Source organism: Podarcis cretensis (genome assembly GCF_951804945.1).
Source record: "Podarcis cretensis genome assembly, chromosome: 6".
Taxonomy (NCBI): Eukaryota; Metazoa; Chordata; class Lepidosauria; order Squamata; family Lacertidae; genus Podarcis; species Podarcis cretensis.
In genome coordinates this window covers 17323377-17335617 of record NC_137175.1, presented here as the reverse complement: position 1 = coordinate 17335617, position 12241 = coordinate 17323377, and the positions used below count along the sequence as shown (strand labels likewise).

The window sequence follows — 12241 nt, the reverse complement described above, 5'->3', positions numbered from 1 at the left end:
ACATTGTGTGATGAGCTTACATGTGTACAGATTCAGACCATCATCCTTCAATTCTGATGGCAAAGGCGGTGGATTTATTTCTGAACTCCCCTTCCTCCCATTTGTGGAATTTCCCAACTGCTCTCTTGTTTTGTAGGACTGTTATGAGAAGAAGAACTGCAGAATTCTTTGGACATTGAGAAATGATGTTATGATATGATTGTACAATGTCTGTCATGTTGTTTTTGATTCTGCAAGGATTTTAGTCTAAATCTTTTGTTTTTCTCCCAGAGAGATTCAATGTGTATTTGATGCCATCCCCTAATTTAGATGTGCATGGGGAATGTACCTTGCAGATAACGTTTGAAAATATCTGTCTTTGGGACATCCAGAATCCCAGAGTAAAGCTCGTCTCTTGGCCTTTAAGTGCCCTCCGACGATATGGGCGGGACTCAACATGGTTTACATTCGAAGCTGGGAGGTGAGTGAATGCTTTGCAACAACTTGTTCCACAAGTTCTTCAGACTCGGGAATTCTGGGAACCTCCACACCATACATTTATTTAAAGCACTATGGTGGCACTTTAAACAGCCATGACTCCCCCCAAAGAATTATGGGAACTACCCAATCCCTATTTAAATGGCCCCAGAGCTCAACTTGACTTTTAGCAATCTGAGGCTGTTTGAAACTCACTCAACCAAGACCTGTATGCCCCTGAATAACACCAAATTTGACTTGGGGTTCAGGCCTTGGGCAAAACTGGAGCCACCACCATAGATACATATATTGACTAGAGTTGAATGCCAGCAGCATACTAAACAATGGTTTAATTGGGGCATGGGGGTAACAACAGAAAACCGCCACACAGAAAACTGAGCAGCAACATCATTCCCTTGTATGCAACTCGCATGCCTTAGATCCTTCGTATATATTTTAACTTGAATGAGTAGATTGTCATTTTATTCACAACGAGAAGACTGATACTTTGGCTCAATGTGGAACCAATTGCATTTGATAACTTCTGCCCCAAGTATAGATGAAATTTCAGAATGTGTGATGATCATCTTCCAAATAAAAATTAAAAGTGAAAGAAGGGGAGCTATTCTGCTTTTGTGTCCTCCTTTCCACTGAATGTTTTCGTAAGGCTTTTATTCTTATATAAATCTAAGAAAGAAAGAAAGAAAATAAATTCTGTCTGCCAAGCCACTGAAGCTGTTGTGAAGTTGGGTATCTAAACTTCCATATTAGTTGCATGCTTATGAATATGCACACATACTTACGATGCATATATTTGCTTCCTGACTTAACACATATTAACAGGGCTACCCCAAGACATTTTGTTGCCTGAGGCAAAGGACAAGATGCCCCACTTCCATTGGATGTTCAGAAACCAAATGGGCTGACACTTGACTCTTCTTTCAGCCCTCATGACAGAGCAGTATCCTGCACCACGCTTGAGGGTAGCAGGCTAACCTAGGAGTGCAGGAAGAAGTGTCTTATGGCGTGGGGTTGAACTAGCTTCTCGGTTGTTGTTTCTTACTGGGAGGGAGGGAGGAAGGTGGTGGGGAGGTTGGCGTGAGGCAAACGCACTGGCACAGTCAGTCTGGCACCCCTGCCAGTATGTTTGCACCACCATCTTGCCTCTAACACTCTGCTTCCCAGTAAGTAGCAGCGATCCACCAGCCAGCAAACTAATGTAGCAGCTCCACCCCACCCAGCAAGGCTCTTCAGGATTCAGGGCAGGCCACGTGGCACCCATAGTTCTGTTGGCTTGCTGCCATGCCCTGCTTCTGCCACCTAAGGCAACCTCCTCCTTCTGCCAAACAGTAATGCCTGGCCCTCCATGTCAATCAGCTGCTGTTATCTCCTCATGCTGTTACATTCCTGTGCAGGCACTACTACAGATGCATGCTAATAAGTCAGTCCGCTCACATGTGACCCTACTCTGTTCTCTTTCTGGCAGGATGTGTGACACAGGGGAAGGGCTATTCATCTTTCAGACGAGAGATGGGGAGGCAATCTATCAGAAGGTTCACTCGGCAGCTCTGACCATAGCAGAACAACACGACCACTTATTACAGAGTGTGAAAAACTCAATGGTATGCTTACTGGCCCTGCCTGTCATCCTCTAGCAGTCAGCGGTAATGACATAAAATCCATAGGCCACCTTCCTAACCATGAGTTCAGATTGCGATTTTCAGATTGCAAACAGATTTGAGTGTGGGGTTGTCTTCCTCTCCTCCTTGTTAACTCATTCAATTTCTTCATTTCTTTATGCATGGGGTTATCAGACAAGTCTGTAACTATGGCTGCTTTTCAATTAACTAGCCTGATAAGAAATGGCTCTGCACCAGATTTGCAGATTGGTTTATGGATTTTGTTTCTAAGAAGTGAGCATGTTGTCTAAGTTGCTACAACTGATCTAAGTCTTGTAGACTGGCACGAGTAATGTATGGCATATCAAAATGGGGTAGGGTGGTGGGCTCCAGCCTTTGCATGAAATGTAAAATACCTGCTCCTCATACTTCTTGCTATAACTCTACTTCTAAGCCCCTGATGCATTCTTGAAATGCAAATTAAAAAGGGTATATGAGAATGACATCTTCTGTATCTTCACATGTGTAGCCCATGTTCCATGTGATCTATATGAATCTCTGACCCCTTTCAATACTTTAGCTGCCTAGAGTGGCTGGGGCAACCCAGTCGGATGGATGGGGTATAAGTAACAACAACATCCATATTTAGTATCAGATGCTAGACTAAATAGTACTTTGGTATGACCCAGTAGCGTTTATGTTCTTATTTCTATTACCTATCAGCTTCAGGGCTCTGACCATCTTAAATAAATCTTATGATGAATCATATGAGTTTTATTTCAGCAATATTGCTTAAACTGGCATAATTTGCATAGGAACAAGCCTATGCCTCCGAAGAAAGTTGATGCACGCAAGCATCAGGCAAATGTCACAATAGATCAAGCATTCCCTCATGCATGACAGAGGAAAAGGAAAGCCTTTTCTAAGATGGTGCCTGTCACTCACAAATGTTAATATTAAAATTATATTTCTAGAGAAAGCTGCTACCCAATTTCAATTTGCAAAGCCCTAAACAACTTATTTTCAAGGGATAGTCTGAACCCAGCTTGATCATTGAGATCACCTGCAGGAGCATCTTTGGTCCTTCCCATGTCAGCAAGACTCATGTTGAAAGGGACACCCCAGGGTCATCTAGTCCGACCCCCTGCAAAGCATTTGAAAACAAGACACTGAGATTTTAGTGTCATCAGTCTAGTCCTGTGGAATAATCTGTTCATAGAGATTCAGCAGGTGCCATCTGTGCTAACTTTTAAACACCTGCTGAAAACCTTTCTTTTCTACCAGGTCTGTGCAGGCAGTTAAGAATATGCCCTTCCATAATGGTTAACTGATGTCCGCTTTTAACATTTTTCATATATTTTTTTATTGCATGGTTTTATGTTTTATTGCTGTAAACCACTTTGATTTTTCTTTCTTTAAAAAATGGCATAGTGGTATATAAATATTTGTATAAATAAAACATCTGGGAGCACCTTTATAGAATTATGGAGTTGGAAGGGACCCCACGATCTATCTAGTCCAACCCCCGGGAACGCAGGAATCTCGGCTCAAGCATCTGTGAGAGATGGCCTTCCAATCCATGCTTGAAAAGCTCCAAGGAAGGAGAGTCTCACCTAGGAACTCTCTGCCCCGTGACATTCCTGCTAAAAGCATTTTTGCTTCGGCAAACCTACCCAGATACATCAAGTCAGCATGCATTTTAATATGTAGGTAAAGGTAAAGGTACCCCTGCCTGTACGGGCCAGTCTTGACAGACTCTGGGGTTGTGTGCCCATCTCACTTAAGAGGCCAGGGGCCAGCGCTGTCCGGAGACACTTCCGGGTCACGTGGCCAGCGTGACATCGCTGCTCTGGCGAGCCAGAGCCGCACACGGAAACACCGTTTACCTTCCCGCTGGTAAGCGGTCCCTATTTATCTACTTGCACCCGGAGGTGCTTTCGAACTGCTAGGTTGGCAGGCGCTGGGACCGAGCAGCGGGAGCGCACCCCGCCGCGGGGATTCGAACTGCCGACCTTTCGATCGGCAAGCCCTAGGCGCTGAGGCTTTAACCCACAGCGCCACCTGCGTCCCATTTTAATATGTATTTTTTAATATATAATGTATATTTGCAACTGCCAATTCTATTTATATTTTGAAATGGTTCAGACTCACGTATTTTTAATTTCTGACTTCACTGATTATTTTAATGCATATTTTATATAAACCGCTTGGAGGTTTATATAAAAAAAGCAGTATACAAATTACGTTGAATATATGAAAATCTTTTCTTTTGAGCTCCCCCCCACCTTCTAATTGTTTTTCTCTAGCTGTTCTCTTCTGGCAAGTTTTATGTTCTCTGTGATTAAAAAATGATCACTCCCATTTTCACTGAATAGGAGTTAACAGTGAAATCAAAATCATGAGGGTTCTGCTTTGAGAAATGGGGTGGGTTGTCTGTGTGTGTGGTTTTCTTTGGTGCAATGTTTGACAGAGTTCTGCAATTCCAAAAATAGATTCCGAGTTGTTTCCATGACACTGGAATGTAGGATAACATTACAAGTTCTGTTGAAGCATTACTTGAGGGACCATATTTATTTAACATGCTGTGGGCGGAAGCATCTATTGTATGTTCAGTGTTCGTTAGATTAGTGTGGGTGTTTAAAGATAACTAGTTGATTTCATATTAATTCATCCCCCCCGCACTTTTAGTCTTTGTCTGAACTTTGAAGAAATTAGAAGTTAAATATGAGACTTAAATCAATATAGCCGAATATCATAACTGACCAAGAGTTAAATCACAAAAGGGAAATGTAAAGATTCAAAACTGTCCTTTGTTATAGCTTCCGTTCCCCTCCCAGTGGTACTAAATTTCTAAAAACGACAAAGTGTCGCTTGGATCCCATCCTTTTGATGGGAACATGAACTGTACAGTGGTACCTCGGGTTAAGTACTTAATTCGTTCTGGAGGTCTGTTCTTAACCTGAAAATGTTCTTAACCTGAAGCACCACTTTAGCTTAATGGGGCCTCCTGCTGCTGCCACGCCTCCAGAGTACAATTTCTGTTCTCATCCTGAAGCAAAGTTCTTAACCTGAAGCACTATTTCTGGGTTAGCGGAGTCTGTAACCTGAAGCATATGTAACCTGAAGCGTATGTAACCCGAGGTACCACTGTACTTGTAAAGAAGATGCTTTTCTCCAGATACCCTTTTATCTAAAGGCAGATCTACACTATACATTTAAAGCACATTCAGTGCACATTTAAACCAGTTGCCCCTCCCCCAAAGAATCCTGGGAACTGTAGTTTGTTAAGGGTGCTGAGAATTGCAGGGTTGTGATGGGGAAACTACAGATCCCCAGATTCTTTGGGTGGCAGATATGTGGTTTAAATGCACATTGAATGCACATTAAATGCATGGTATGGAACACATTAAGCCAGGCTTCCTCAACCTCGGCCCTCCAGATGTTTTGAGACTACAGTGGTACTTTGGGTTACATATCCTTCAGGTTACATACACTTCAGGTTACAGACTCCGCTAACTCAGAAATAGTACCTCGGGTTAAGAACTTTGCTTCAGGATGAGAACAGAAATCATGCTCCTGCGGCGCAGCAGCAGCAGGAGGCCCCATTAGCTAAAGTGGTGCTTCAGGTTAAGAACAGTTTCAGAACAAATTAAGTACTTAACCCGAGGTACCATTGTACAATTCCCATCATCCCTGATGACTGGTCCTGCTAGCTAGGGATCATGGGAGTTGTAGGCCCAAAACATCTGGAGGGGTGAGATTGAGGAAGCCTGCATTAAGCACTTAGGGCAGGTATTTTATAATTGCCATTGGCTGCCTTCTTTTGTTTCCCTTTGGCTGAAGCCCATCGCCCTACTCCTTGTGATATGCCATACGTTAAATAGGAGCAGAGGCACAGGGAGGAGAGGAGATGGAGAGCAAGGGGGAGGAATCCGAGGGGAGCGTAGGAGAAGAGGACAGTGGACCGAGGGATTCCATGAGCCTTTCCAGCGAATCGGAAGATTCACAGAAGGGGGCGCCAGTGGCCAGGGGTAGGGGGTTCCCAAGGGGAACGCCCCAGGAGCAAGGGGGGAGCAGGGACTCCCAGAGCAGTAGTTGGAAATCAGGACCAGCTTCCCCACCAGAGCAGAGTGGGGGGGAAGAGTCCCAAGGATCGGGGCCAGTGCATTCCCCACCAGGGAGAGAAGATAAGGCAGGGCTGACCACACCTCCATCGGAGAGTCAGACAACGGAGGGGAGGTCAGATCCGGCCAGTATCCCGGAAGAGGGAAGCAGTGATAGAAGTAGTGTAACGGTCAGGAGGAAGGTCACTGGGTTGGCGCGAGAGGCAAGTTCAAATGTACAGGAGCGCGGGACAGCAGAGAGTGAGGATTGGGAACCGGGTCCTAAAGCCCGCCGGAGGGAGGGGGAGGAGCTAAGCGACTCAGCGTCGGAAGAGTCCAGAAAGGGCAATGCCCCAGCGGGCAGGAGGACCCAGAGGAGGAGAGAGCAGCGTAAAAGGTGGAGCAGGGCTAGGATCTTAAACTGGTGTCATAGGGGAGGAGACTCAGACGGTACTTCGCCGGTCTAGGCTTTAAGACGTAGAGCTGCGCGCTACGGCTTTGAAATGGAAACTAATCCTCAATAAAGACTTTTGTACATAACGACAGCCTAGCATTGGTCCTCTGTGAGCTGGGACCTAGAGGCAGCTCTGACAGGTGTCAATACAGAACCCCTAGGTAACTTCAATATATTTTTCATTCATTGGATGGGAGGCCATCTTGGAACATTTGGGTTCCATTATGGAAGAGAAATGGGATACACATAACTAAACAAACTTCAGCCTCTCTCTCTTTCCTGCCCCAAAGCTCTAAAAATGTTAGCTTTGCTAACATTTGTTAACAGGGTTTCTAAACTATTCTGAAATTTTAGTCTAGACTTGACCCTTAAGAAAGGTCAAGAAGGCAAAAAAAGGAGATACCAGCAACCTCCCCCATATATAAATGCCTGCATTTATTGGACAACACATTGCATTTTATGCTCCTCAGGGGCACAACTCTAATAAATGCAATGCTTTTATTTTTTTAGGGGGTTACAGACTGCCTTTTTTGTGTCAGATTCTTCCTTCACTGTGTGTTGATCTTCAGCTCCTTCTGTTGTTTCTCTCTATTCTGCCTAGTATTTCTCACCATGCAACACCAGCTTCTGTTGGTCTCCTTTCTGAATGAAAGAAATCTAGCCTGCTATTTCCCTTGTGATCATATTCATCCAAGGCCCATTTCCCCCTTCTGCAAGGCAAAAATAGGGTTTCGTGTGCATGCACACTTCTTCAGATACACTGAAACAGAAGTCACCAGACCCTTCTATATAGTGAGAAGGTGGGGAGGGGTATTACTCAGAAGGGTGGTGGGATTGGGTGATTGGCAGATAGCTGTGATGAGCCTGTTGACGACTCTTAACGACTGCAATAGGTTCAGACCTGGTCTGAACAAAGACATTGGATTCTTATCTCATTATACATGACAAAGCCATTTTTCACCTTCTCACCCCTTGCTTTTTCCTGTAAGACCTATTGCAGTCGTTAAGAGTCGTCAACAGGCTCATCACAGCTATCTGCCAATCACTCAATCCCACCACCCTTCTGAGTAATACCCCTCCCCACCTTCTCACTATATAGAAGGGTCTGGTGACTTCTGTTTCAGTGTATCTGAAGAAGTGTGCATGCACACGAAAGCTCATACCAAGAACTAACTTAGTTGGTCTTTAAGGTGCTACTGGAAGGAATTTTTTTATTTTGTTTTGACTATGGCAGACCAACACGGCTACCTATCTGTAACTGGCAAAAATAGGGGTTACAGTCTTAATCATCAAAATCACAATACAGTCATACATTGGTTTTTGAACAGCTTAGTTCTTGAACCTTTTGGCTTCCGAATGTTGCAAACCCAGAAGTGAGTGTTCTGGTTTGTGAACTATTTTTGGAGGCCAAACTTCCTGCAGCCAATCAGCTTTGGTTTCCAGATGTTTTGGAAGTTGAACGGATTTCCGGAATGGATTCTGCTCGACCTCCAAGGTATGACTGTATTCAGACATATTTGTTACTTTCTCTGTCTCTATCATAGAAGAGGAATTGTAGAGTTGGAAGACACCAGGGACTCATTTAGTCCTACCCCCTGAAATGCTGGAATCTTTTGCCCAACATGAAGCATGAACCCATGACCCTTAGATTAGGAGACTCATGGTCTATCAGCTGAGCTATCCAAGCTTTTTATGTGACTAAGTCATATAAAGAGTAACGGTAGCCATGTTTGTGCATAAGAGAGATAAAAAAAATGAGTCTTGAAATCCGTATTTGGGCAGTGCCTTTACTTGGGAATAACGGAAGTGTCACAAATTAGTGGCAAGTCATATTTTGCAAAATGCTCATTTTGCAGTATCACATCTCCAAGCTAAAGTTTCTACAAGCTTGAACTAGGTTTTAACGCAACATTTTCATGATTGAATTATATCGCCATGTGTTTATCTCAAGGTCCATTGCCTTTTCTTTCAGCTACAGATGAAAATGAGTGACCGGGCTGTTTCCCTCAGCACCATGGTCCCCTTGCCCCGCAGTGCCTATTGGCAGCACATCACACGGCAACACAGCACTGGGCAGCTCTTTGGCTTACAAGGTAGGAAGCTGATGGAATAATAGTTGAGGCCTTCTTTCATTAATAAGTACTATATCACGTGTATCGCCAAACGATGGTTTGGTATGCCAGGAATGGGCTTGCATGCTTCCTCCTTCCCTCACATGCTCTGATTCTCTTCCTGTCTTCCCATGTCAAACTATGGTTTGTGCTCACTACCTCCAAACCGTGGTTTCCAGCTTGGGGTTGAAGGACAAGCACAAACTACAGTTTGCCAATTTGGTTGTAATAACAAACTCTGGTTTGCTGTCAACCAGGAGGTTTAGGAGACAAGTGGAAAGGGCAAAAGGAAGAAATGAAGAAAAAGAGGGAGCAGATGAGCCCAAGGTTTGCTAGTGTAGTGTCATGGCCATATGTGAGCCAACAGTGATCAGTTTATCAGAAGACATTTCCCTACTGAAAAGGCAGATGGATGCCATCAGTCCTTGGGTGATATTTGCCTCATACTGTCTAGCCTTCACATCAATATTTTCTGGGCTATTGGCCAAATATTTGCCAGGATTGTTGTTAGAAGAACAGCCACTTCCCTCCTCTTCTATAGTTATTCTGGACATTTTGCAAAAGTGCTGTGAACTATACCTCATATCTCCTCACATATGATCACAGGAAATTTTATAATAAAGTTTTTAACTATCCTCCCCTGCTAAACATGGCAGATGCGTGTGTGTGGAGGGGGCATATATATGCATCTAATCATTGGACGCAGGTGGCGCTGTGGGTTAAAGCCTCAGCGCCTAGGACTTGCCGATCGAAAGGTCGGCGGTTCGAATCCCTGCGGCGGGGTGCGCTCCCGCTGCTCGGTCCCAGCGCCTGCCAACCTAGCAGTTCGAAAGCACCTCCGGGTGCAAGTAGATAAATAGGGACCGCTTATCAGCGGGAAGGTAAACGGTGTTTCCGTGTGCGGCTCTGGCTCGCCAGAGCAGCGATGTCACGCTGGCCACGTGACCCGGAAGTGTCTCCGGACAGCGCTGGCCCCTGGCCTCTTAAGTGAGATGGGCGCACAACCCCAGAGTCTGTCAAGACTGGCCCGTACGGGCAGGGGTACCTTTACCTTTAATCATTGGACAGCATGTTAAATATGTTTTCTTATGATCTCTGAGGGACATCTAGTGGCCAGGATAAGTACATTCACTAATATTCAATATAGCCTTTCATTGCCTGGATCTGGAAAGATGGGTGCTCATATCTTCAGCTGAAGTTCCTGTGACTGCTTCATGTTTCTAAATCCAAATCCTGAGAATCTAGGGAGGAAGGAGTCTTGAAAATGCCCATCTTTGCTCAGCCGTGTATACCTGAAGGTTGATCCCAGTGTTTAAGCACATAAAATGAATCAAAATATTCCCAATATGTGATAATTAAACCATAGGGATTTCTCCTCCTCCTTTTATGTTTGAAGAAGAGTCTTTTATCTGGAATGTGCAGTGGGCAAAATAATAAAGTTTTGATCTGTGTGAGGATCAGCTGTGGGGGCCGTTCTTGGCAATATGTTTGGAACAGCAAAAGAACATACGAAAATGTGGGAGAAATTTAAAAGATAAATGGAAATTGGACTTAATTTAATAGGGACCCCAAACCTAGTTTGAGAGTATTCAGACCAGAAGTTATTTGAACCACATTCAGCTAAGCATGAACAGGGCTAGGTAGATTTCTAGAGTTAAAAAATGGGCAAAGCTAAGCCTAATTTGAAGTGGAAGGTGTGAAATGGAATTATGCAAGATGGCAGCAGGTGCAGGAAGGAGAAGCTGGCCTGGTCAACACTGATGCTGAAAAGCATCAAAAATCCATTGTGCAAAAAGGACAGGCCTCTTCCTGAGTCCTAATTGACTGAGGAAAAAGTTAGGCTGGGGTCTACCTTCTGTTGGTTATTTTTACTGCTTTTAAAGGTGTTTTATTATATACATATAATAAACTGTCCTGCTATCTAGGGGCTTCTAGCTCCCATCATCCCTGATCACTGGCATTGCTATCTGGGGCTGATGGGAGTTGGAGTCCAACAACAACTGGAACGCCACATATTCCCCACCCATGTGTTAGACATTACATGTATGATAGTTGGACTGATATGATTTTTCCCCTCCACCCCCTGATCTGATTTGGAGAAGATAGTCCACTGAAGATCCATCGGACAGAGACTTTCCCCACCTATCGGTCAGAGCATTGATAAAAGAAAGCCGAGGACATTTGAAATGTGTGCTCCTTGAGATAGACTGCTCCAGCAAAGAGGCTTTCATTGACAATTGGCCAACAATAATGATGCTGACAGAAGAAACGAAGACTGGATTAAGACTGCAATGTTATTTTTTAACCTTCAACCAAAAGATATACATCTTAGAGATAATATTGGAAAGTTGCTATATTTCATAGTTACATCCAGAAGAAAAGAAGCTCTCCTTTGGTGTGTGATTATTATTATCTTTGGAATATAATTGATATCTGTTGATGATTTGTCCTATGCTATCAGTTGGTCAAGATTCATTTTGATGGTATCTTAGATAATGTAGTTTACATGTATAAACTACATGAAATATTTGTATATTTTTCTTTAACTTCAGTGTCCTGATTCATCACTGAGCATAGCAATTTTCAGAATGGTGACCAGTTTTTTTGGAACTGGAATCTGTTGTCCCTGTCTATTAAAGTCTGATTAAGACTAATCTAAGTTATCAGCAGACATTTCTCTTGTCTTTTTATGTTTCATTTCATACTCCTGTGTTTTAAAATGCCATTTAGAAGTTTAGAGGTAAAATGCTCTTTGCCACATCGCTTGAAATATTGCATGCAAGTTTTCTGAGAGACACAGGTTCAGAACATCAACAGAAGCACCATATCTAAGGTGCCGCCAACAAGTAATAAGAGTCTGAATTGACGTTCTCAATGTCTTATTGGGAAGTGGACTGTATCCCAATGGCATCTCGGGGTAAGCACATACATACATCCTTTGCCGAACTCAAATCGAGGGATTTCATTTCTTGTAAACGTTCAAGTTATGGAGCTGAGAAAAATAAACAATATTGCAATAGGCATTTTTAATAAAGCTGAACTTATATAATAGTAGCTTGTACACATGCAGCTAAACAATAAAGCGAGAACCAAAACATGAAGTGAAATAGGATGCTCAAGCCTCAATATGTAGGTGGTGAAAGTGAAGTGGAAGTTATTAAGGGGGGGGGGGACTAGTGAAGAGAAATATGGATGCAGAATATCCTGTTAGCCCAGACTGAGACAACTATTGAATGCAACAGAACATGAATTTACAAAACATGGAAAAGTGCCTTATTCAGAATCAGACCATTTGTACATATAGCTCAGTATTGTCTACAGTGAGTGGCAGAGGTGCTCCAGAATTCCAGTCAAGGACAGTCACATTTTTGCCTGGAGATGCCAGGGATTGAACCAGGGACCTTCTACATTCAAAGCAGCTGTTCCACCATTGAGCTTGTCCCGATAGTCATGGCTTGACTCATGTAGGGTTCTAACCTATGTAGGGCAGTATTTCTA

General features: G+C 43.6%; 1 protein-coding gene across 2 annotated transcripts in view; it reads left to right on the top strand.

Annotated features, from left to right (window-relative positions):
* Nucleotides 1–11412, top strand: part of DOK5 (docking protein 5) — a 67455-nt gene extending 56043 nt beyond the window's left edge. The window contains exons 5-8 of one of the 2 annotated variants that reach the window (XM_079979887.1): nt 310–460; nt 1943–2078; nt 8605–8725; nt 10846–11412. In XM_079979887.1, the coding sequence (XP_079836013.1) occupies nt 310–460; nt 1943–2078; nt 8605–8725; nt 10846–10904 (467 nt within the window). In that variant the 3' untranslated portion in view covers nt 10905–11412. Of the gene's footprint in view, nt 1–270; nt 461–1942; nt 2079–8604; nt 8726–10845 lie in introns of both variants that reach the window. The other variant, XM_079979886.1, reaches the window with a different exon arrangement.
* The last annotated feature ends 829 nt before the right edge of the window (nt 11413–12241 follow it).